We start from the raw sequence: 25,496 nt of genomic DNA, 5'->3' as shown, positions 1-25,496 counted from the left end.
GTGTTTGAGACACAGAGTCAAAAGTAAAATACTTCCTGCCCCCCAGGGCAGTTACGTTCTAACTGAGGAGACAACAATACATACAAAAGACATACAAAGGAGATTCAAAGTAACCTTGAGGAGGAAAGGCACTAGCATCTAGGGAGACAAGGAAAAGTTTCATGCAGAGGGTGATCTGTGAATTGAATCTTGAAGGAAACCAGGGGTTCCAAGAGGTGGAAGTGAGGAAGGAGAGTTTTCCAGACAAATGAACAACTTAGGCAAAGTCATGGAGTATTGTGTGTGTGTGTGTGTGAGGAAAAGCAAGAAGGCCTGTATGAAGAGAATAATGTGTAATAAGGTTGTACAGGAAGGATGGGGCCAGGTTCTTAAGAGCTTTAAATGCCAAACAGAGGGATTTATATTTGATCCTAAAAGTAATAGAGATTCACTAAGAGTTTACTGATTGGGGAAGTGACATGATCGGACCTGTGCTCTATAGTCACTTTGGTGGTTTTGTGGAGGATGACTTGAAATGGGGAAAACCAAGGCAGGGAAGTCAATTATGAGGGGATAGCAATAGTCCAGGCAAGAGGGGACATGAACTAGGGTGGTAGTCATGTGAATAGAGAGAAAGGGTCAGAGGCAAAAGATATTATGGAGGTAGAAGTGACAGGATTTGACTACTGACAGAGTATGTGGGGTATGTGAGAGTTGTGGACATAGGTTGCCAATCTGTGTGCCCTCAACAGAAATAGGGCACTAGAAGAGGGAAAGCTTTTTTGGGAGGAGGGTAGAAATAATGAGTTCTGTTTTGGATATATGGATATATTGAGTTTGAGATTCCTCAGGGACATACAGCTTGAAGTGTTCAATAGGCAGTTGGTGATGTTGGACTGGAGCTCAGGAGAGAAACTAGGACTGGATTATAGCTTTGGAGTCATCTGTGTAGAGTTGGCCATTGAGCTCAATGGAACCTATGAGACCGCCAAATGAGAAAGAAAAAGAGAGAGAGACAGAGAGAGAGAGAGAGAGAGAGGAGAGAGAGAGAGAGAGAGAGAGAGAGAGAGAGTAAGGGTCCAGGATAGAAGCAGAGTGAATGATAGTCCAGGGTGACAGAGCCTTGCAGTATACCCACAGTTCGAGAGCCTCATAAGCAGGGAGAGAAGTCTATGCCCCCCCCCCCCGAAAAAGACCCTCCCCTAAAATCATATGTGGATTTGAGAGTAACTCCAGTTTGGCAGTACTAGAACAAATTCAATGAACTGTAATTACTTTATAGAATTTCAAATGGTTGCCTGAGTAAAGACCATGGGAGGAAAAAAAAGTAGAGACCATAACTAGGAAGGAGGGCAGTGATTACATTACTCACCGAGAAGGGGGAGAAAGAGGGAAACCTAGGTTAGGAAAATGATAGCACAGATGGAGAATCTAGGGCCAATGTTCTGAAATACTTTAAGACTTAGAAAGGCTCTATAACTTCCCTGAAATCACAAAAATAATGATGAGAGCCAGGACTAGATAACCTGGGTCTCCTAGCTGCCAGTTTTTACTATCATATGTTGCTTCCCCCTTCTCCATATTATCAAAATGCACTTATTAAGTCCTTATTTGTGTATGGACTTGTGTAAAGGAAGTTGTATATAATCCCTGATCCCAAGGAATTTGGCTTGCAGGGCTGCCACTCATTTGCTGCATATAACCTTGGGCAGGGAAGTCCTTAGGGGTCTATACCTGGGCTAGGCTCTTCCTAGTGGTGGGATTCAGCCTCAACCCTTGGAAGTGGTCTGGAGGTGGTTTTTCCCAGCAGAACATTTCTGTCCTTCTGTGGTTAACTGATAGATAATCTGCCTTCCAAAACTCCAAACACAGTTCTCCCTCTGATAGACTCAGCACAGTTTGGACACTTAAGGGACAAAGGGAATGTAGTTAGAGGAGTCCACCGAATCAATCAGTCAGTGAATCTCAAACTGGAAGGAGGATGGTGACCTTGCTGGAGTCAGAAACTTGGTTTCCCAGTGACTCATAGGAAAGTAGCTGGTGAGAGGTAGGTAGGGACCAGTGGCAGGCCTCTTTTCTCTTTAAGCAACACGTCCCATTCCAAATTGATATTGTGGCTTTTGGGGACTGAAGCTTAACTTGGCATCAGATTGGGATTTACATGAGCAAATGTTTAACAAGCAACTCTTCAAAAAAATGTATGTGGGTCATACTTTTAAGTTTAATCTGCATTCTTAACATTTTCTCCATCACTTCCTTAAATCTAGACAATCAATAAAACAACAAATCAAGTCCTATTTGTAGCATTTGTCAATTTCTGAGGTGTAAAAGGCTCAGATTGAAAATTTAACAACTGGCTTTCATGAACCAGTATGAGCTAGTTCCAGCATACCCTTCAATTTATACAAAATAATGAACATGGTGACCTATTTCTCCTCCCCCTCTCTTAGCAATCACTCTCTCCTCATACCTGGATCCCATCTTATTTCAGAGAATCTCATTCATGCTCTGTGCTGTGTTAGAAAGACAAATAGGTCAGAGCCCCTGAGCTCTAGAACCAGTAAAATATAAGTTCTTGGAAGGCAGGGGGTACTGGTTTCCTTTTTTGTCCCTATATCCCCAGAATAAGCACAAAGCTTTTTATACAGTATGAGCTTAATAAATGTTGAACTGAATTGTTGAACTAGTCCAGGGAAGAACACTGAACTTGGGGTCATGAGACTGGGGTTGTAACCCATCCTCTGCCATTTAACTAGCTGTGTGACTTTGGGCAAGTTACTGCCCCTCTCTGGGCCTCAGTTTCTTCATCTGTAAAATGGGAACAATAATTCCTAAGCCCCCAACATGTCCTGAGGCTCAAATGAAGGATGTATGTGAAAGCACTTTAAATACCAACCTAAGTATAAAGTGATAATGCTGTTGGCTCTACCATTCACTTTCTGTGTGCTTTTGGGCAAATCACTAATGGTTTCTGGGCATCACTTTCTCTATCTGTAAAATAAGAGGGTTAGAGTAAGGTGTCAAACTTGAAGTGGCCAGAAAAACTCCCCAGTGCAACCCAAATCGGAATGTAATTGGAAGATGTTTAAGAAAATAAATAAAAACATAATGCAACCTAGGTAACGTTAACTAGTAGTTTTCTAAGTTCATTTGACATGATTTTGAGTCTGATTCTAAGCACTCCTGAGAGAAAACTCAAGGACTAGCCTATGCAGATGGAAAATAGGCAGCCATCTTTGGGAGGAGTTTTGTTTGTTTGTCTTTTTCTTTTTTTTTTTTTTAGGCAATTGGGGTTAAGTGACTTGCCCAGGGTCACACAACTAGTAAGTGTTAAGTGTTTAGTCTGAGGTCATATTTGAACTCAGGTCCTCCTGACTTCAGGGCTTGTGCTGTATCCACTGCGCCACCTAGCTGCTCTATGTTTGTCTTTTTTTGGGGGATTGGGGAGGGGAATTTAGAGGCCCAGAAGCTCTCTTGTTGAGAGGCTGCTAGGTGGTGCAATGGATAATATACAATGGTACCTAGTATCAGGAAGAAGTGAGTTCGTATTCAACTTCAGATGCTAGCTAGTGACCCTGAGCAAGTCACTTAATCTTTGTTTACCTCATTTTCTTCAGCTGTAAAATGATGCCTGGTAGATAGTAGGTGCTGTATAAATGGAACTCTTTCCCTTCCAATGTGGGCAGCATTATATAAGGAAAAGGGTACTGGATCTAGAGGCAGAAGACCAAGAATCTTTACTTTACAACTAACTTCCCACATGACCATAAATATGTCCCTTAATTTTTCTGGGCCTGTTTCCTCCTCTGTAAAATGAGGAGACTGGACAAATATCTTGTTTAAATACCTACAAAATAGGGTGTTGGACTAGAATCACTGAATGATCTATCTCTAAGGTCCTTTCCAGCTCCAAATCCAAGACCCTATGCCAGGCTCCTGAGAAAGCAACAGACTAAACTATTTTTTAGTCATTTACACCCCATTTTAATGAGTTTATCAGTTGCTCTTAGGCTGAACAGGTGTTCAAAGATGGTAGTGGGGAGGCAAACCTTGCCATTTTGCTAAGGGTTCTATGAGTGTGGACTGTTTTGTGATTCAGCATCAGAGCTAAGTGCCCCAGCCCATCCCCCTTCTGGGGGAGGGAAGAATCGCTCCTTTTATCCTCAGGTCACCCACCCAGGCCTCAGGCCTCAGGGGAGCTCTCTTCCACTTGCTACTTTGTAATGATTGTCAGTCAGAACTAGCAATCAACCCACAGGTTTCAGCTTCAAAGTCAGTAAACAGCAAACAGTCCCCATTTAACTGACATTGGGAGGAAGGTAAAGATTATTGACCTTGGCTTCAAGTGAATCACCAAACCACCCTTAGTCAGGTTCTGATAAAAGGTTTCCTGGCCCTCACTTGTTAATTCAGGGCTTTCTTGGCCTTCAAGAAGCTGGTCAGCATGAGCCTATGGACACAGCCCCTGTGGGTAGCTGTTTGTGGTCTGTTCTGTTTTGGATAGAGTGCCTTCACCGAGAAAGTGAGGAAGATCACAGAAGATGGCCTGGACACCCTGAATAGCTGGAGTAGGCCGGCCCTTTTCTCCAAGTTTCATTTATCATATATTGCTTTCCACACCCCTGGAAGTGGGATCTCCTTCAAACAGTTCCTCGTGGTTCCATCCTTCTATCCCACAGCTATTCTCGGAATCATGAGACCTTTTCTTCTCTATCTCAGACCTTCATGGTCCCCTAGATTAGAAATATCTAGAAAGATACAAGGCTATCTGCAGCAGCCTGAGGACTTCCTGACTCCTTCCCTCAATTTCCCTCATCCCAGGCCAATCCTAACCACCCTGCCTTCCTCTTGCCCTCTCTCTTCCTTCCCTCCTTCCTCTTGTTTCTTCCTTTCCTTTCTCCCTCTTTTCCTTGCCTCCTCTAACCCCTTCTTCTTCCCTCTTTCTGCTGCTTCCTCCCTCTCTTTTCTCTCCCATTATTAACCTTTAAATGTGATTACAGTGATTGGAATTGGTTTATGCTGACCCAAGCTACCCTGGCTCGGGGTAATGCTGGGAATTCAGGGACTGTCACTAGGTTGGCTTCTCAGTCCTGTTAGAGGCCTGACTTGCTTGTGAGTGGGAGAAAATAATAACTGACATTTATGTGGTGCATCGAGTTTTGCAAAGTACTTTTTAGATCTCATCTGATTCTCACAACAACCTGATGAGATAAGTGGCTAAGTGGCTAGAGCAGCTGGACCTGGAGTCAGGAAGGCCTCTCTTCAAATCCTGCCCCAGACATGCTCTAGCTGTATGACACTGGGCCAGTCATTTCATCTCTGCCTCAGTTTCCTGATCTGGGTATGATAATAACACCTGCTTCCCAGAGATGTTGCAAGGATAAGATGAGATATTTGTGGAGTACATGACTGAAAGAACTCAATAACAAACAACCACAACAAAAATGTAAACACTACTTATTATTTAGATAGTACAAGTATTATTAACCCGATTTTATGAATGAGGGTCAGGGAGACTGTGACCTGTACAGAATTGTAGATTCTCAGCATTGGAAGGGCCCTTAGGCACTGATGCCACTTATTTCACTCCTACTCAAGTGCTATTGGACAGAGCTAGAAGAAATCACAAAACCTTGCTGAATGGGATCCACAACAAATTTATGTTATTTTTGTCTTAATTGGGCCCTCACTGCAGCAAAGCAATCCTTCTGATTCTCCCTAATCAATTCTCTATCCAAGCAGCCTTTCCGTACCTTTCCCTCCCTCCTTAAGCTTCCCTTGTTACCTCCTTTCTCTAGCCTTTCAGTTGAGAATTTCCCCCTCATACTTCACTGAAAAAATTGAGGCCATCCACCAGGAGCTCTCTCCTCTCCCCTTCCCCTTATCACAAATTCCTTTGATATCACCCTCCACAATCTCTTCCCTCACTCCAATCTGTGATGAAGAAGTGGCTCTTCTTCTTGTCATTGATCTCATCCTCTTCTATCTTCTCCAACAAATTAACCCTACTGTCACCCTACCACCACCACCACCACCTTCTTTAATTTCTTTTTTTTAATTAAAAAATTTTCATTTTCAGTTCCAAATTCTCTCTTTCCCTCCATTCCTCCCCTACCCATTGAGAAGGCAAGAAATACAATACCCATGGTACAACATATGAAGCCATGCAAAACATATTTCAGTGTCTCCTTACATACTGGTTCCTTCCCTATTGTCTATGTCTCTACCATCCTCTCTACAGTCACCACCCTACCCCAAGCTGTCATCACAAAGGACTGGAATATTATAATGGCCTCCTAATTGATCTCCCTGCCACAAGTCTCTCCTGACTCCAAATCATTCTCCACCCATCCACCAGAGTAATTTTCCCAAAGTACAGGTCTAACTATATCACCCCCTCCCCTCCACCAACAAAGTCCAGTGGTATCCCATTAACGTATAGGATCAAATAGAAACTCTTTTGGCATTTAAAACTCTTCACAATCTTGCCCCTTCCTACCTTTACATTCTTTTTACAATAATTATTCTCCCTTCTCCGAAATCTAACTCCACAGTTCTGCCACACTTAACTACTTGCAACCAAGCTCCATCTCCTATCCCTGCCCCTTTGCACTGGCTGTCTCTCATGCCTGGAATGTGCTCCTTCTTCACCACCTTTCAGAATCCTCTGGATTCCTTTAAGGCTCAACTCAAATGCTCCCATCTGCAGGAGGCCTTTCCTGGTTCCCCTAGCTGCTAGTTCCTGCCCCTCAACAATTTCTCTCCATATCTTATTTCCATATCTCAGCTCCCTAAGTGCAGAGGTGGTTTTTGGCTTTTCTTGGTAACCCCAGCATTTAACACAATTTCTGGTACGTAGTAACTACTTAATAAATATTGTTGATTGATTGATTACTAGCTGTGTGACCTTGGGCAAGCTGCTTAACCATTATTTCTAAGCCTCAGTTTCCTCATCTGTGAAATAATAATGAGTTAGCATTTATATAGCACTTTAAGGTTAGTGAAGTATCCTACGAATATCATCTCATTCGATTCTCGTTGTTGTTATTGTTTGTCCTCATAACAACGCCGGGAGGTAGGTGCTATTATTATTCTCAATTTACAGATGAGGAAACTGACAGAGGTTAAGTGACTGGTCAGATTCACACAGTTAATAATTATCAGAAGCCTAATTTGATTTTGATACCCCTGACTCCAGGCCTAGGGCCTATCCACTGGATCACCTAGAAGCCTAGGCAGTACTGCCTGACTCCAAAGAGCTTATATTTTACTGGGTCTAAAGTCTGCAGTCCTGTTTCCTTTCTACACAGTGAGGAGCATGAACAAGACTCTCTGAAATAAGATGGAATCCAGAGTATAAGAAGATGGTGATTGTCATGGGATGGGGAGAGGAAGTAGGCCACCATGTTCGTTATTCTGTGTAAATCCAGGGGTGTGCTGGAGTCAGCTCATGCTGGCTCATGAGATCTGGTTGTTAAGTTTTCAGTGGTAACATTTATACCGTAGAAATTTGCAAATGCTACAAATCAAGGCCTGATTAATTATTTTGTTGATTGTCTAGAGGTAGGAAAGTGATGGGGAAAATGTTAAAAAAAAATTCATATTAAACTTAAAAGTGACTTTTAAGTAAACTTAAAAGTGAAAAATGTTAAACATTTACCGGCACACTTCTGGAGGCAAGAGATCTTTGTTCTGGTCCTGGCTATCATTAACTTGCCAAGCAACCCTGGGCAAATTCTCTGAGATTCCTCTTAGCCTTCCCTTCTCTGAAGCTCAGTGGTTTTACCTGCCAATGTTGATTACAGGTTTGTTGTGAGGACCACATGAGATGTGAGTCTTTGCCTAAGCAAACTGTCATATAAATGTGAGGAATTATTACTATCATCATCATTTTTAAGGCTGAAAACAAAAACCGCATAGCTTCAGTCAAAGTCCAGAGAAATTCCTAAGTGGCAGGTCCTTGATGGATGGAGGATGATGTGTTGAGGGAAGCCTCTTTGGGGAGGGCAGCCTTGCATTTTTGAGCCTGACATCAGAGAGGACAAGCCTGACCTCCTCCACCCTGTCTCTTGGGACCAATGTTTTACAACCAGCTCTCCAAAAAGTTCCATCTGCATTATTAACATTTTCCCATCCCTTTCTTAAGTCTATATAATAAACAAAACAATAAATTATAGCATTGATTTTTATCATTTTCTGATCTCTGAAATGTAATTAGTCACACTGAAATTTTAACGATCAACTCTCGTGTACGTGAGCTATTGGGCTTGAGCTGTCTCTGGTACAACCTTGCTTTGGGATCCTAGGAAAGGAATCCTGAAAGCCTGGGACTGGATGAGCTGTTAGACTGTTCTGGGGTGAGAGAAGCGTGAACCTTCTCTTCTGTTCTTGTGTCATAGTGTAGTGGAAAGAGGAGTGCTAGATGCGTAGTCAGAGAAACTGAGTTCAAATCTTGTCTCTGGCATTTACTAGCTAAGTGATTTTGGACAAATCATTTAATCTCTCTGGGTCCCAGTTTCCTTCTCTGAAAAAACCTATACCGTCTGTCTACCCCTAAATCTATGATGCTGTGTCTCTGGGCTCCATGAGAGGCAACAACTACCTTCATCCCCTGCCTAGCATAACCCTGAGCAAGTCAGGTAACCTTTTCAGCCCTTTTCCTCATCTGTAAAACAAGTGTAATATGAACACCTACATCACAGGGTTGTGAACATCAAATTAGATAATATATAGGAAGCACTTTGCAAACCTGAAAGTACTAATACAGGTGAGAGTCATTATGGTTGTTAGTGATTGGCCTGGGAGGATAGAAGGGATTCGTTTTTGTTAGTTTTTTTTTTTTTTTAAGGAAGGAGATATCAGACTAATTGCAATAGCTCACATTTGTATAGTGATTTAAGCCTTATAAAGTTCTTTCCTCATAATAATCCCTTAAGATAAGTAGTGCAAATATCATTCCTCCCCCACCCCAGCCATTTTACAGATGAGGAAACAGCTTCTAAGTGTCTGAAGCAGGATTCAAATACAAATCCCCAAGACAATTCCAGCTCAGAGAATACTCCAAAACTAGTGGATAAAGTAATGTAAAGTAGGTAGGTCAGTGTAAAAACTAGGCTAAGGCAGTTCTAAGTGCATATTTGTTTTTTAAATTTCATTTTTTTGTTACATTTTAGGTTTTGAACTCTCTCCCTCCCCACCCCACACTATAGAAGGCTACCATTTGACACTGATTTTTAAATATATGTAAAACCATGCTATGCATATTTCTACTTATCAGTTCTTTTTCTGGAAGTAGATAGCATTTTCCTTCATAGGTCCGTTGTAGTTGATTTGAGTATTTATAATACTCAGCATAACTTGATTGTTCACAATTATTCTTCGAATAATGCTGCTGTTACTGTATATAACATTCTCTTGGTTCTGCTCATTTCACTTTTTATTATGTCACGCAAATCTTTCCAGTTTTCCAAAAATCAACCTGCTTATCATTTCTTACAGTACAAACAGTGTTCCATCACAATCATATGCCACAACTTCTTCAGCCATTCCCCAATTGACAGACATCCCCTCAATTTCCAGTTCTTTGCCACCACAAAGAGAGCTGCTGTATTTTAGAATACATAGGTTCTTTTCCTTTTTCCTTGATCACCTTGGGAAACACATCTAGTAGTGGTATTGCTAGGTCAAAGGGTATATACAGTTTTACAGCTCTTTGGGCATAATTCCAGATTGCTCTCCAAAATGGTTGGATCAGTTCACAGTTCCACCAATAGTGTATTAATGTCTCAATTTTTCCACATCCCCTCCAACATTTGTCATTTTCCCCTTCTATCATTTTAGCCAATCTGATAGGTGTGAGATGATATCTCAAAGCTGTTTTAATTTGTATTTCTCTAGTCGGTAATGATTAGAGCATTTTTATATGACTATATATAGTTTTTATTTCTTTTTTTTTGGTAAGGCAATCAAGGTAAAGTGACTTGTGCAGGGTCACACAGCTAGTGAGTATCATGTGTCTGAGGTCAGATTTGAACTCAGGTCCTCCTGACTTCAGGGCAAGTGCTCTATCCACCGCACCACCTAGCTGCCCTAGTGTTTATTTCTTCATTGAAAAACTGCCTTGTTTATATTCTTTGACCATTTGTCAATTGGGGAATGACTCATATTCTTATAAATTTGACAAAGTTCTGTATATATGAGATGTAAGACCTTTATCTAGGAAACTGTCTATAAAGTTTTCCCAATTATTTGAGTTTATATTGAATATATTTCCCAATTATTTGAGTGTATATCATAATGGTGAAGGAGATGGAAAAGGAGTACAATCAATGGTTCATACTCTAACCCCATGTTCTCTGACCTATGGGAATTAAGGGGACTGCTGAATCAGAAGGGATAACAGAACTGTCATTGCCATGATTCTTTACCACTGAAGGCAAAGAGACCAGTGTTCAGTGGCTGCAATAATCTAAGTATTAGGTGATAAGGGCTAAAGGTATGAGCTTAGGACGGTCTGTTGGGAGAGAAGAAGACAGAGGTTTGGGAGATATCACCATGGAAGAATTGCTAGGACTTGGTAACCAGATGTGGGAGTGAGGAAGAGGTTTTGAGTCTGGATAACAGGGAAGATCTTGATGCCATTCACAGAGATAGTGAAGTCAGGAGAAGAGATAAGAAGTTTGCTTTGGGCCATGATGAGTTTTTAATAAGATATCCAAGAGGAGACGTCCAACAGACATGGGAAATTATGGTTTATGGAGAGAGAACAGTGGTTAATGAAGGCCTGGAAAAGACTTTGAAGAAGAGAAGTGTCATATCTAAGTGTTAATTAGTATTAATTAGTATGTCACCTTCATTCCTTCTCTTTTCCTCTCCTTTCTTCTCCACCCAAGGACTAAAAAGGACAGAGCTGGTTGCTCTGCATTGGAGACATGGAGGTTTAGGGCTCCTGAGCCCTGCCCACTCCCAATCTTTACTGCTACAAAAGTGCTTGGGACTCTTCCTTGTGGCTTCTATTTTGGGATTTCAGGGCCCCACCTCCCACTTCCCTTATCCCTCATACCTGTGTACTGTTAGGAACAAATCATTAGACTGAGAGTCAGGAGTCATGGATTTTTAGTCCCAGTTCTGTAGTTAAATTGCTGTGTGACCTTAGACCACAGTTTTTTGTTATGTGTAAAATGAGGGGGTTGGATGGGATGACCTCTAAGGTCCCTTCCAGTTCTAATATTCCACGATTCTCTGAACAGAAACATAACTAGGGCAGACTTGCTGGGACTTTGCCCAAAGATGCTGACTTGGGCGCCAGCAGCTGCAAGTCCTCTTGGATAGAGCAGTGACCTGATTCTCCCCTGGAATTTGTTATTCCAGAGCCCTGTAACTCAAGGTCTTCTTCAGGCCAGTGGGTCTATGGGGCTTGAGGATGGAGAGAGATGTCTTTTTGGAAAAGTACAGGATCAGGCTCTCAGACCAGCAAATGACTGGGGGAAAAGATGACAGCTACTATAGGACAGCATGCATTGAATTATCATTATCTGTACCAGCACTGTTCCCCACCTGCCCTCCCAAATGTTTTTGCCTCAGATGGAAAAATTCTTAGGCACATCTCTGGTTGCTCTTTATTTCTAGCCGAGCCCTGGTAGCCAGGATCCAGTTAGCCAGTCAATCAATTCATCATGCCTATTGTGCCCTCAGCCCTAGTCTAGGAAATATTGGAGAGACACACATAGTACAATCATAAATGGAGAATGGAACAGTTAAGGGAAGTGTAGGGAATAAGGAGTGTGTAATATACCAAGTTTTCCTCTGCAGATCAACTTAGAGTGTTTTCCTTACTCTATTCCCTCCTAAATTCCTTTCCTCCAGTCCCCATTTCCTCCAAGGCCCAGAGTAGTAGGTAAAGAAAAAGGGAATGTGGAGTCATTAGAGAGTGGAGTATTCTAGCTTTCTCTACCTCAAGCGCTAGTACAGAGACTTGAGAGAAAAAATAGACCTAAATAATAGGGATAGTACATTCACTGATGGGTGACAATGGCATTTCTTCTTCTATAGGCTGGTTATTGTGGTCCTTGTCGGCATTAGCGTAGTCTGGATCCCAGTCCTCCAGGGCTCCAAAAGTGGACAGCTCTTCATCTACATGCAGGTGGTCACCAGTTCTCTGGCACCTCCAGTCACAGCTGTCTTCATTCTAGGAGTATTTTGGAATCGGGCCAATGAACAGGTAGGTAAAGAGCCATGAGGAAGGTCAAAGGGAAGGGTCATATGTACCTATTTAAGAAAAAGGGAGAGCAAGGATTTCTATGTGGATTGACAAGGGAATAGCAGGGGTAGATGAATGGATGAATGAATGAATTGTTCTGCTCAGCAAATTGGGTAAATTCCCATGATACCAAAGTTCCCAGAGGTAGGACCTGGATGTCACCAGAGAAATCAATGCCAACATACCCCAAGAATAGTTGAGGAGCTGTAGCTACCCAATAGATAACAAGATACTTTTTTTTCTGGAAAGTGTCATCCTGAGTCTAGATGGGGATAGTGTTGGGTAGGGGATTTAGGGTTTTAGGTTCAGGCCTTTAGACCTTGGATTATAAAATCATTCTCAGCCAGAGGAAATATAGAAGCAGTGGAATTTAGTAGAAATGGCACTGGACTTGGTTTCAGGAATCCTGGCTCCAATAACTTGCTAATTGTATGATTTGAGTAAGTCCCTTAAATCCTCTGAACCTCAGTTTCTTAATCTTGAAAACAGGGATTTTAATGCTTACAATAGCTATATGTGTATATATATATTTATATATATATATATATTTTATGTATATATAATATATATATAAATATATATATATATGTTATTGTTAGTAATAGTACTACTGGTACTACTGGAGGTTCCCGAGGCAGTGTTGATCAGACCTGTTGAAGGAAGTGTTTCAGTTCCTCTGGTAACCCACATGTTTTGCAAGACCTGATCAGTTGCTTCTCAGGAACTGGTGGGCAGCCCAGGTGCTAAAGTGTGTGCCAGGTATCACTCAAGCAATGTGGTGCAACCCTGGGAGGGACATAGCTCTCAGAGATCATGGCTAAGGGTGGTAGGGGAGGAGGAGTATAAGGAGAGAGAGTCCAAACTGGAGAGAACACAGGGAAGAAGAGTACTTCCCAAAAGGGTGGGAAAGACTCTCCTGTCCCACAGGTACTACAGCCCCACAAAGAGCAGCTGAACCAGCCAAAAGTTTCCCACCATCCTTTCATCAAGGATTGAGGGACCTTCACAGCATCACAGAATTTGCAATTTGGAAAGGATCTCAGTGGCCATATAGTCTCTCTAAGCCCATAGCTAAGGAATTCCCTAGCATGTGGTTATCCAGCTTTTGCTTGAAGATGTCCAAGGAGGGGCAACTCACCACTTCCTGAAGCAGATCATTCTACTCAGGAAGATTTCCCTGACATCAAGATGAAATCTTTCTCTTTTCAATTTCCACTCATTGCTCCTATTTTGGCCATCTCATCCTTCCTCCACATCATAGTCCTTCTAATACTTAAATGTTTCTTCTCTTCTCCAAGCTAACCAACATCCCCACCCCCACCCCCAGTCCCTTTATCTGATTCTCCTACGACAAGGACTCAAGGCCTTTCACCATCCCAGTTAACCTCCTCTGGACATCATCTAATTTGTCAATGTCCTTCCTAAATTGTGGTACAGAACAGAACACAATACTCTAGATGAGGTCTGATAAGGACAGAATACAATAGTACCACTGCCTCCCTATTCCTGTCTGCCATATCCCACTTAGTACAGCCCAAGACTACCTGAAATTTTTTGGCTGCCGCATCCCATGGTGCTTACAATCCACTTAAACCCTCAGGTCTTTTTTTGGAACAACTGCTATCTAACCATGACTCCCCCTTCCTGTACTTGTAAAACTGACTTTTTTGCACCCATGTGTAAGATTTTACATTGAAATTTTATTGAATTTCACCTTATTAGATTCAGCCCAGTGCTCTAGCTTGTCATGATCCTTTTGAATCTTGACTCTATTGTCCAGTGTGTTAACCATTGGGTCATCTTCAAGTCTGATGAGCATGCTATAAATGTCAATATCTAAGTCATTGATAAAAATGTTATATAGCACTGGACCATGCACAGATCTCTGACAGTGAACCATTAACAATCATTCTTTGAGTGCAGCCATCCAACTAATACTAAATCTAGCTAGTCATATTGTCATCTAATCCATAATCTCCCACCCTCTCCACAAGAAGAATATGAAAATTTTATCAAAAGCTTTAAAAAAATCTAAGTAAATTGTGTCCACTGCATTCTCCTCATCTATTCATTTAATAATCTTATAAAAAAAAAGGCAAATGAAGTTTATCTCTTATGATGTGTTCTTGATGAAATCATGTTGGCCCTTTGTAATCACTGCTTCCTTTTTTAGATGTTCACTATCTATCCTTTAATGGTCCTTTCTAGAATGGAGGCCATGGAAGAAGGAATTCAAGTCATTCTCACTGGTTTACAGTATTCAGACTCTGTGCTCCTCTTTTTTTTTAATTAGGGCATTTCCCCTTCTCCAATCTGGTGGCATCTCTCCTGTTGTCCATGATCTTCCAGAAATCACTGACAATGGCTCAGCCATTTCTTTAAGTACCTGAGCGTGCAATTCCTTTGGGGCAGGTGATCTTAGTTCAACATGGGAAACTTTCTTACTATTTCTTTACTTATCCTTTTTTACTTGTCATCACCAATACAAGGCTCATTCTCCTTGTCAGAGAAAATAGAAGCAAGATAAGAATTGGGAAGCTCTGTCCTCCATCTGATGCCATTATTGTCCTATGCAGCTAGGTGATGCAGTGGATAAAGCACTGGTCCTCGAGTCAGAAAGACCTGAGTTCAAATATGCCCTTAGACATTTACTAATTGTATGACCTTGGGCAATCACTTAACCTCTGTCTTGCTCAGTTTCTTCAACTGTAAAATGAAGGACATAAAATCATCTACCTCCTATGGTTGTTGAGAGGATGAAATGAGATAATATTGATAAAATATTTAGCACAGTGTCTGACATATACTAGGTACCTAATAAATACTTGTTCCCTTCTCCATCCCTCTATACAGTCCAAGAATATGCCTTTCTTGATCCTCCTTTTTTGCCCATTTTGGCTTAAAAAACAAACAACCACCCTGATGCTAATAAATATCCAATTCACCATCAAGGCTTTGGGAATACCTTTGTTTCCTAGTAAAAGTTCCTTTGGAAAAATTCTGTCTCTGAGCTGAAATACAGGCAGGACAAAGAAAACAGAACCATACTGGGTCTGGACACTAGAAGGAACAGAGTACCCAGAGGGGTCAGGTCCCATGGGTGGTGGGAATTACACTACCCTGGGGTTCTAGAAAGAGTGGATGAATTAGGAACTGAGAAAAGAATTCAAGAGTTCTGGTAGCCTTTTGTCAGTTTTTGTCCTTTTTTTTTTTTGATTGCTTGTCACTGCTGACCACTCTCTCTTTCTGAATACTTTCTCCTCCATGGGTTTTTCTGACACTCTTCCCTCCTCATTCTGGCTGCTGTCTGACTGCTCCTTCTCAGTCTTTTTTGCTAGATCATCACCCATGTCCCACCTCACCTATGCCTAGGAGTAGCATAGGTCTGTATCCTTTTTTCTCTCTCTACAATCTTGGTGATTTCATCAGCTCCCTTAGGTTCAAACTATCATCCCTGTGCAGAAAGCTAACAGATGTATAGATCCAGCCCCAGTCTTTACCTTAACTATAGTCCCATTTCACCAACTGCCTACATGATGACTCCATTTGTCTCATAGAAGTCTCATAGACCTGTCGAACTCAACAAACAGAACCTATCTTTCCTTCTAAATCATCTCCTCTGCTTTTATTCATTATTTGCATTGACTGTAACACAACTCTCCCAATAACCTTGGTTCTTAACCTTAGAGTCATCCTTAACTGTCCCTCTCGTTCATAAAGGACTTTAAAAGTCAAATAGAGAAATTTATAATTTATGCCAGTCAAGAACGAGATAGTGGAACTTCCCAGGTAGGACAATGCATGATCAGAACTGGGTTTGGGAATCCCTCCAACCCTTTCTCAGCCTGGTGACTGGTTTAGGCTCTTATCACCTTTATCTGGATTATTGCAACAGCTTCCTAATTGGTCTCCCTCCATCTGGGTTCATCTCTCTCTAACCTATATTCCACAGAACTGCCAAACTGATATTCCAAAAGCCTACTTCTGACTCTGTCATTCCTTTGCTTGATGAAGATGATTCTCAGATCTATGCCTCCAACATAAAATATAAACTTCTTCATTTGCCTTTTAAAGTCCCTCACTATCAGACTCCAGCCTATCTCTCCAGGTTTATTGCATATTACTCTTTCAAATATTCTACATTCCAGGTAAACTGACCTACCTACTGTTTCCTATGTATGACATTCCACCTCTCATCCCTGTGCCTTTGCTGACCTGTAATGCAGTCCCTCCTCATCTCTGCCTTATGGAATCCATGTCTTCCTTTAAAACTCAACTCAGATGCTATTTTTCTGAGGAGGCCTAGTTTGATGCCCACAGTTGTTAGTACACTTCTTGTAGAAAGTATTCTGTTGTTTACTTAGATTTTTTTTAATGATCTGTAATATTGACTGCTGTTTACACCCAATAGAATATAATCACATTGAGGACAGGGACTGTTTTGTTTTTATCCTTCATGGGTTCATAGATTTAGAGCTGGAAGAAATCTTAAAGGTCATCAAGCCCAACCCCCTCATTTTATAGATGATAAAACTGAGGCTCAGAGAGGTCAGTCAGTCAATAAGTACTTAATAAGCACCTACTATATGCCAAGCAAGACACTAAGCTCTAGGGATTAAAAAAAAAGGGCAGAAAACAGACATTGCTCTCGAGGAGCTCACAGTAAAGGGTGAAAGACTTTATGTACAAATAGGATATAGAGAGAGAGAATAAATTGGAGTTAATCTCATTGGGAAAACATTGAGATTAAGGAGGATTGGGAAAAACTTCTTACAGAAAATGGGACTTTAGTGGAGACAAGAAGGAAGTTAGGAAAGCTAGGAGGTAAAGATGAGGCAAGAGAGTATTCCACCCATGGGAGACAGCCAATGAAAATGCACGGAGTCAGGAGAGTTTCTTATTCAAGGAACAGCAAGGAAGGCAGTGTCATTAGATCACAGAATATGTTGATGGGGGGTGAGGGATGATGAGGGAATAAGTATAAAAAGACTGGAAAAGTGGAAAGGGCCAGGTTATGAAAGGCTTTAAAAACCAAACAAGAGGGTTTTATACTTGATCCTGGAAGTAATAGGGAACCACTTGAGTTTATTGAATGGAAAGAGAGGTGACATAGTTGAGACCTGCATATAAGGAAGATCAATTTGACATCTAAATAGATGATGGATTGTAGAGAGCAGAGACCTGAGGAAGGAAGACCAATCATAAGGCAATTACACCAGGCATAGAGTGATGGAGATGTGCCCTAGGATTGTGGCAGTGTCAGAGGAGAAAAGGAGATATATAGATATAGATACATAGATGTGAAGGTAAAAATAACAGGATTTGATAGCAGTTTGGATATGAGAGGGGTAAGAGAGAGTGAAGAGTTGAAAATTATACCTGGGTTGTGAGCCTAGATGACTGGGATTATAGAGGGACCATCTATAGTAAGAGGGAAGATAAAAAGAGAGTTTTGGGGAAAAGATAATTAGTTCAATTTTAGACTTGTTGAGTTTCAGATGTCTATGGGACATCCAGTTTGAGATATTCAATAATTAGTTGGAGATTGTAGAGTGGGCATCAAGATAGAGGTTAGGACTGGACAAACAGATCTGAGAATCATCTTCATAGAGATGATGATTGAATCAATGAGAGCTGGTGAAATCACTGAGAGAAATAGTATAGGGGGAGATGAGGACAGAGTCTAGGAGGAAACCCATGTTTGGTGAGTGCAACCTGAATGAAGATCCAACAAAGAGGAGTAAAGAGCTTGTCAGACACGTAGAAGGAGAAGTAGGAAATGGTGTCATGAAAACCTAGAGAAAAGAGAGTATCAAGAAGAAGAGGAGGTCAACAGTCAAAGACTGCAGAAAGGTAAGGAAGGATGGGAGGTTGAGAAAAGGCCATTAAATTTGGCACTTAAGAGATCATTAATAACTTTGAAAGAGCAGTTTCAGTTGAATGAAGTCAGAAGCCAGACTGTAGAGAGTTAAGAAAGTGAGAGGAAAGGAAGTTGGGGGTACTGATCATATCTTTCTCAAGGAGTTAGTGACAAAAGGGAGGAGCCTTACAGGATGATAGTTAGCAGAGATGAATGGATCAAGTGAGGATTTTTTGAGGGTGGGGGGGATGTTGAAGTGTTTGGAGGCAGCAGACAAGCAGCCAGTAGACAGGGAGAGATTGAAGATTAGTGAGAGAGTATGGATGATAGAGGGGGCAATCTGTTGGAGAAGATGGGATGGAATGGGATCACTTGTGCATATAGAGGGGTTTGTCTTGCTCAGGAGAAGATCCACTTCTTCATGTGAAACAGGAGTGAAGGAGGAGATAGTATCATAAGGTATCTAAGTGATATAAGATGAGGAGAAGGGGCAAAGGAGGAGTTCTAGGTGAATGGCCTCATTTTTTTTTCAGTAAAATATGAAACAAGGTAAGAAAGTAGAGGGAAGAGGAACTATGGGATGTCTGAGAAGGGATGAAAAGGTTTGGAAAAGGCACTGTGGTGAACGGGATAGTGAACTGATGAGGGAGGCGTAAAAGGGTTTTCTTGCTTCAGTGAAGGCCCGGTTGAGATTATGTAACATAAATTTGAAGTGAACTTGGTCAGCAGGATTTCATGATCTTCTCCAGCTTTGTTCCACTGCACCTGAGTAACAGTGAAGGCAGTGAATAATGAGAATAATCCACGGCTGAAGTTTTAGCATGGCAAGATCTTTGAAAGAGTAAAGGGGTAAGGGGCCTTAGAGAAGAGGACAGTATAGAGTTGAACTGGTTCAGCAAGGGGTCAAAATGGGGAGGGGAAAATAGTGTAGGAGTGATGAGCCGAGAAAGGACTGAGGGTTAGAGAGATTAGAGGTCACAGTAAGGAGGAAAAACAGGGCTTCGGGTTTCAAGGCAGAGTGAGAGGTGGAATAATAACAGATTATGATCAGATAAAGGAACTTTAGAGTTCATCAACATAGGAGGGAATGACTTTTGGGTGATAACAAGATCAAAGGTAAAGCTGCGTGTAGCTGTGGTTAAGCAGAGGAATAGTTCATGAGAAATGAGTAAGTTGGGGAATTGGGAGTTTAGATTGTTTGAAGAAGTCTCTCAATAGATAAATGGATGGATGGATGGATAGATGGATAGGGAGATGGATGATAGATAGATAGATAGATAATAGATAGATGGATAGACAGATATAGATGTCTACTTATATGTATGTGTATATCTATATCTATATTTATGTGCAAAAGCACAAAAAGAGGAAATATAAGGTCATGTATGAGGAAAAGCAAGTAGGTCAGTTTGGTTGACCTATAAAGTATGTGAAAGAGAGTAATGTGCAGTAAGCCTAGACAGGTAACCTGGGTCCAGATTATGAATTCAGAGGACCTGGGTTACAGTTCTGGCTTCATAACTTGGTGGCTAGGTAAATTATCTCCTGCACTTCAGTTTGGGGTTTTTTGGGGGGGAGGTTTTTTTTATCTGTAAAGTGTGGACATAGTGGGGGGAATGGTAAAAGGGAGAGTAATAGAGAGAGAGGAGAGGGTTGAACTAGCTGGTCTCTAAGCTCTACACCGCTCTGAGTGTGTGTGTGTGCGCGCGTGTGTGTGTGTGTGTGTGTGTGTGTGTGTGTGTGCATGTTCCAGAGAAAGAAAGAGGGATTGAGAGTGAGTACCTATGGTTGCATCTCCTTTTCCTGCAGGGGGCCTTCTGGGGGCTGATGACAGGGCTGATAGTGGGAGCTACCCGGATGATCCTGGAATTTGTTTACCCTGAGCCACCTTGTGGCTTCACAGACAACCGGCCAGCTGTGCTCCACAGCCTTCACTATCTTCACTTCTCTGTGGTGCTCTTCTCCATCACAGCTGCTATAGTTGCTACTATTAGTTTGCTGACTCTACCACCTGATGAGTCTCAGGTAAGCTGTTTCAAGGTGTCCAGGTGAGCTGTTCCCCTACCCTCAAAGGGATCTAGGTGAGTTAACCTCCCCTCTCAGATAACCTAAACCTTTCCCTAGAAGGTGGAGATAGCCTTGCTATCAGAATGGGACAGCCCTTAATTGGGTTTTCATTCTAGATTCTAAACATTTTCTGTACCTAGTTTTAAATTGAAGCAGTCATAGGTAAACTTTGGAGTTTCAGCCTTCAGAGGGGCCTGGATGACTCCCAGGAGGCTGTTGATGACCCACATTCTTACACTCAGTGTAGAAAGGGAGGTCACCTGAAAATGGGGTCATTTCTTGGAAAGTTTTTGCCCTGAGAGTCATCTAAGCCTAACTTGCCTTCTTACAGAGAGGTGGTGCAGAGCAGGGAGGTGCAGGAAGACAAAGACTAGGAAGTAGCATCCAAAAATTCTCAATACCATTTGTCCCAGAATGGGCTAATTCTTAGCATGATTCCCAAAGATTTTCTAAGGGTTATTCCTTCTGGTTACTAAGTCCACAACTGTCTCCCACCATAGGACCCATGACAAAAATCCAGCCACGAGCATCTCCTTGCCTTCTCCCATCCAATTTTATGGTCCCATCTGCTGCTGCTGAATTGAAGAGCTTCTTCCAGCAGCTCTGGTCACCATAAAATGTTCCACTTTTCCCTCTTCCACCAGCCTCCCTAGCAGTAATATCTGGAGACCAGATTGTGTCTGACTGACACAAAGGTTAATGTATTGCATATGTAAGAACAACTAGAGACACACACTAACCACAAGTTAGCAAATGCTAACAGGTGCACAGCAAGGTTACAGAGTCTACATTTCATTCCTCTTAGGACAGAAATCGTACTTAGATACACATCCCCTCCAGTACTTCATCCATCAAGTCAGTCCCTTAAAACTGGCCCCTTCCTGCTCCCAGGCTGTCTCTGCCTGGTTCCCCTTCTTAGTTCTACTGCTTTTTTGTTTCTCCTATTCCTAGTGAGAGGTATGTAATAAAAACAGAAGATTTCTTATATTCATTGTTGGTACCTCTGCCATCATCACATCCATATATTTATTCGGGACCCATATTCATTTTGTATCCAAATTTCTCCAGTATGAGTGATAAGCTTATCGTCATTGGAGTAAAAAAAAAAAAATGTAATGTAAGGAACTTCCAGACATAATTTATTTACAGATTAAACAACCTGATAGAGGGGAAAAAAAAGGAAACTCTAAGGTCATCTTATCCGAATTATTTTACACTGGAGGAAACTGAAGCCCAAAGAGATTTGCCCAGGTCAGAAGTAGCAGAGCCAGGATATGAACCCATATTCTTTGACGCCAAAAATAAATGACCAGGGCCACCTAGGTGGTGCAGTGGCTAAAGCACCGGCCTTGGAATCAGGAAAACCTGAGTTCACATCTGGCCTCAGACACTTACTAGCTGTGTGACTTTGGGCAAGTCCCTTAATCCCAATTGCCTAAAACAACAACAACAACAACAACAACAAAAACCCTAATAAATAAATAAATGACTAGTGTTCAGCTTAGTCATTAAACTCAGCTTGGATTCAGTCAAAGGGCAATGAGGACCTAGAAGGCCTCATGTGGCCTCGAGGCCGCAGGTTCCTCACCCCTGGTTTAACGTATTCTTCTTTAAAAATTATTTCAATCTTTTCCTATTCTTCCTTACATTCTCACAATCCTCTCTACTGTCCTCACCTTGGTGAATCCTCTGGCTGACCTTTAGCCTCCATCCTTGGAACTTAGTATTTTATTTTATTTTATGTTATTTTATTTTATTATATTTTGCTGTGCTCCATGTTCAAGTTTTGGCATGTAAAAACTGGATTCTTTACAGCCATCTAAAGCCTAAATTAAATAGCTCTTCTAGATTCCCTACCCAGAATCCCTTTGATCAGCTTTTTCTCTCTTTGCCCCACTAAGGACAAATATAATCTGCCTTGTATTCATAGAACCATGGAATGTTACACCTGAGAGAAAACTTAGAGATCATCTCTCTAAATATTATTTTTATAGAAGAAACTGAGATTCAGGAAAGGAAAAGAGACTTTCCCAAAGTCACACAACTAGCTAGTGGCTAGACTGAAATGTCCCAATTTCCAGCCCAGAATTCTTTGCACTATAATATAATATTATTTATATAATATATATTTTATATATATAATATACTTTGTCACATGTTCCTCTCTTAAGCTCTCCTGGTCAGTCCTGTCACCTAGAAGAAAGCACCATGGCCTAAGCCTCCAGTCCCTTGCTCAGTCTTTTCCAACTCCACCATCACAGACCCCTACTGTTTGACCTGCCAAGACTGCCAGCATGAGGAGGTGCCTGCTTCAGGGCAAGGGAGCCAATTATCCATACTTCACTCTCTTTAATTAACTAATCCACATAATTATAGAGCTTAGAGAACTTTAAGCATTTTATGGAATCATTGAAAAATAGAACATAGACTTTGAGAGAGTTGGACAGGACATCAGGAAATCATCTATCTCCACCCCACCCAATGAGGAATACCCTTTATTGCTTCCATGGTAACCATGACTCAGCTAGGTTGAGCAGGATATTGATCAATGGGGTTGGTTTTGATAGGAAAGACATCCATCTGCCCTAGGCTTGATAATTACATAGTCTTTGGGTCATAGATCCTAGATTCAGACTTCTAGGGACTTTAGAGGTCATCTAACTCTTTCATTTTACAGATGAAGAAACTGAGTCCCAGAGTGACTTGCTCAAAGTAACACCCAGATCAAGTGGTAGAGCTAGTCCAACAACTTCATTTTATAGATGGATGAACTGAGTCTTAGAGAGGAGAAGCAGTCACAGGAGGAGTTAGTAACAAAACTGGTGCTGGAACTCAAGTTGTTTGCATAGCACTGCTAATGCTCCAGCAACATAGAAAACACCTCATCATACCTGCTCCAGTCTACTGAGGTGGGGAAAGCATAATTCATCCTCTCTGGTAGATGGAGTCTGTGGGATCCTGTGATGAAGGACAATCATTCTTACCTAGATGGAGTCTTTGTTCTGGGACCTGGTGGTGGCACATCAGTCAGAAACAGCTCAGGCTCAGTTTATTCTGTGTGCTACGGGTTCTAAGGGTAGCTAGGTGGTGCAGTGGATAGACTGCTGGGCCTGGAGTCAGGAGGACTTGCATTTAAATCCGGCCTCAGACACTTAGTAGCTGTGTGACCCTGGGCAAGTCACTCAACCCTGTTTGTCTCAGTTTCCTCATCTGTCAAATGAGCTAGAGAAGGAAATGGCTAACCACTCCAGTATCTTTGCCAAGAAAACCCCAAATGGGATCTGGACTAAAAAAACAACGCTATCTTACAAACCGTCCAAACACCCATAAGCGAAAGAAAGAAGGCCAGAATGAGATAAACTTGGATATAGGAAAGTAAAAGATTATCCTTGTGACACCAAGGTCCGCCCAATAAAAATAGTCATTTGCACTTGGCTATTTCTGATCCTAAAATGAATATGTTAAATTGGGCCCTTGTGAAAAATATTTTAGTGAACTGACAGGAGAATATTTTCCTTATTTCTTGTTTATTGTTCATCAAAAGAATGAAAAGTGAATTTTTTTTTTTAGCAAATTAAAATTGTATTTTGAGGGACAAGTACAAATTTAATGCTAGTTACGTTAAATTTGTGGCATCAGAAAGCTAAATATCTTCAAAAAATAATTGATTTTGAAGGTAGAGAATAGTGTTCTGAATTTTTTTAGATGTCTACCTCTAGGACTGGTCCATCTTCTCTTCCTAAAGGATTTTATCTTTTATGAAACCCCAGTCCATTTTGGTAATGTCAAAGCCTGTTAACGTTCAAGTGAATTAAATGTGCCCCTTTCCTATTCCCCACCAACCCCCTTTAAGAAAAGAACAAATTGTGTACACACTTGATAAAACCTTTGGAAATGAAAATTCATGAATTTTCAGAGGTGGACAGATTTCTTTGAATGGACAAATGTTTTTGATCTGTTTCATAATTTCATAGTTGGTGCACAGCATCAGGAACATTTTGGACATGTGTGTTTACTTGAAGGTAGCAAAGTTATTATCTCAGATGATTTTAGCAACTATCCAAATGGAGTATAATATTTTTACCGTCATCATGCCTGCTTTTGTTACATTATTAATTCAACTTGTGGACAAGGGTGTTGCTCAGAATGTAAAATGTTATAGAAATTTCAAGAATGTTGGTTTATTACATAAGCAAGCACTATACAGAACTTTCAATCTTATAAAAGATGAATTTTTTAATGGTGCTTGTGCCTCAAGCTGTTAAAAAGTGAAATATTATAGGGCTTGGAGAAAAAAAAAAAGAAATGACCTAAATGGGGTCATGAAGAGTTGGACACAACTAATCAACTAAATAACAACAACGACAACAACAACAGAGGGTTCCCGGGGTGACATTCCTAGGGGTCCTCTCTTCTGGACTAGGGCAGGAAGGCATCCCCTGAATCAGTGAAACAAAGTTGACATAAAGGCAAAAAATTTTGGCCCTGTCCATGTTTATGTGTGGTCTTCTCCACCTCCTTTTCTGACCCCTTTTCTACCTCTCTGATGTCCCACCAGTCAGTCTCTGATAGCTTCATACCCACTGAAGTACAAAAGTGGGAATTTTCTTCTCCTCTGAGAGGAGCAAAATGAGGGCAAGATAATTTAAATTAATAAATCCAAGGCAGAACTTTAGGTGCTGTGGTGCATGTGGTAAGGAGACATTTCTTGGTAGAGTAGGTCTAATGGTCTATGGACTAGGTAGGCAAGTTCTAATTGAGCCCCTCTTCCCTACCCCCTACACACACACATTACACCACGAAGGATTGGCGCTATGACTTGGCACACTTTGAGAAAACCTAGCCGATGGGCAGGGCTCAGCCCCCTCCTAATCCCTATCTCTGTGCTCTATCCCCCCAAAGTGGTGACTCTCTCCCCTAACCTGGGCCAGCTAACTTTCTGATTATTCTTTGAGGAGTGTCCAGTCCCCTACATCTCATACCTTAGCTCTATTTCTTCATCCCTTCCCCCCAATCCCCATGTTTTCTTGGTTCCTTGTTCTCTCATCCTTCATCCCCTGTACTCCATCCTAATATCCATATATCCCTCATTTCCATGTACCATACTCCTCTGGTTTCACTGTCACCCACGCCCTCACTCTTCATTCCCATCTTCATTCCTTCCTCTTCTTATCCCCACATCTTTCATTCCTTATTTTCCACCCCCTGTTCAAAATCCCTCTTTGGTTTCTAACAGATCAAGAATTTAACGTGGTGGACCCTTTCCAAGGACAAACTTTTAGAAGCTCTGCCTGAGACTTTTGATATGGGAGACAAAGTTGGTAAGTGGTC

General features: G+C 41.4%; 1 protein-coding gene across 4 annotated transcripts in view; it reads left to right on the top strand.

Annotated features, from left to right (window-relative positions):
- The window catches only part of SLC5A10 (solute carrier family 5 member 10), a 175,193-nt gene that overhangs the window by 148,526 nt on the left and 1,171 nt on the right, over positions 1 to 25,496 (top strand). For all 4 annotated transcript variants that reach the window (XM_027874791.1, XM_027874792.1, XM_027874789.1 and 1 more), the window contains 3 exons: positions 12,031 to 12,199; positions 19,908 to 20,123; positions 25,402 to 25,436. In XM_027874791.1, coding sequence (XP_027730592.1) covers positions 12,031 to 12,199; positions 19,908 to 20,123; positions 25,402 to 25,436 — 420 coding nt within the window. The remainder of the gene's footprint in view (positions 1 to 12,030; positions 12,200 to 19,907; positions 20,124 to 25,401; positions 25,437 to 25,496) is intronic.

This window comes from Vombatus ursinus, unplaced genomic scaffold (assembly GCF_900497805.2).
Source record: "Vombatus ursinus unplaced genomic scaffold, bare-nosed wombat genome assembly UNPS02014807.1, whole genome shotgun sequence".
NCBI classification, from domain to species: domain Eukaryota; kingdom Metazoa; phylum Chordata; class Mammalia; order Diprotodontia; family Vombatidae; genus Vombatus; species Vombatus ursinus.
The sequence above is the reverse complement of the archived record's forward strand: the minus strand, read 5'-3'. Positions and strand labels throughout refer to the sequence as shown.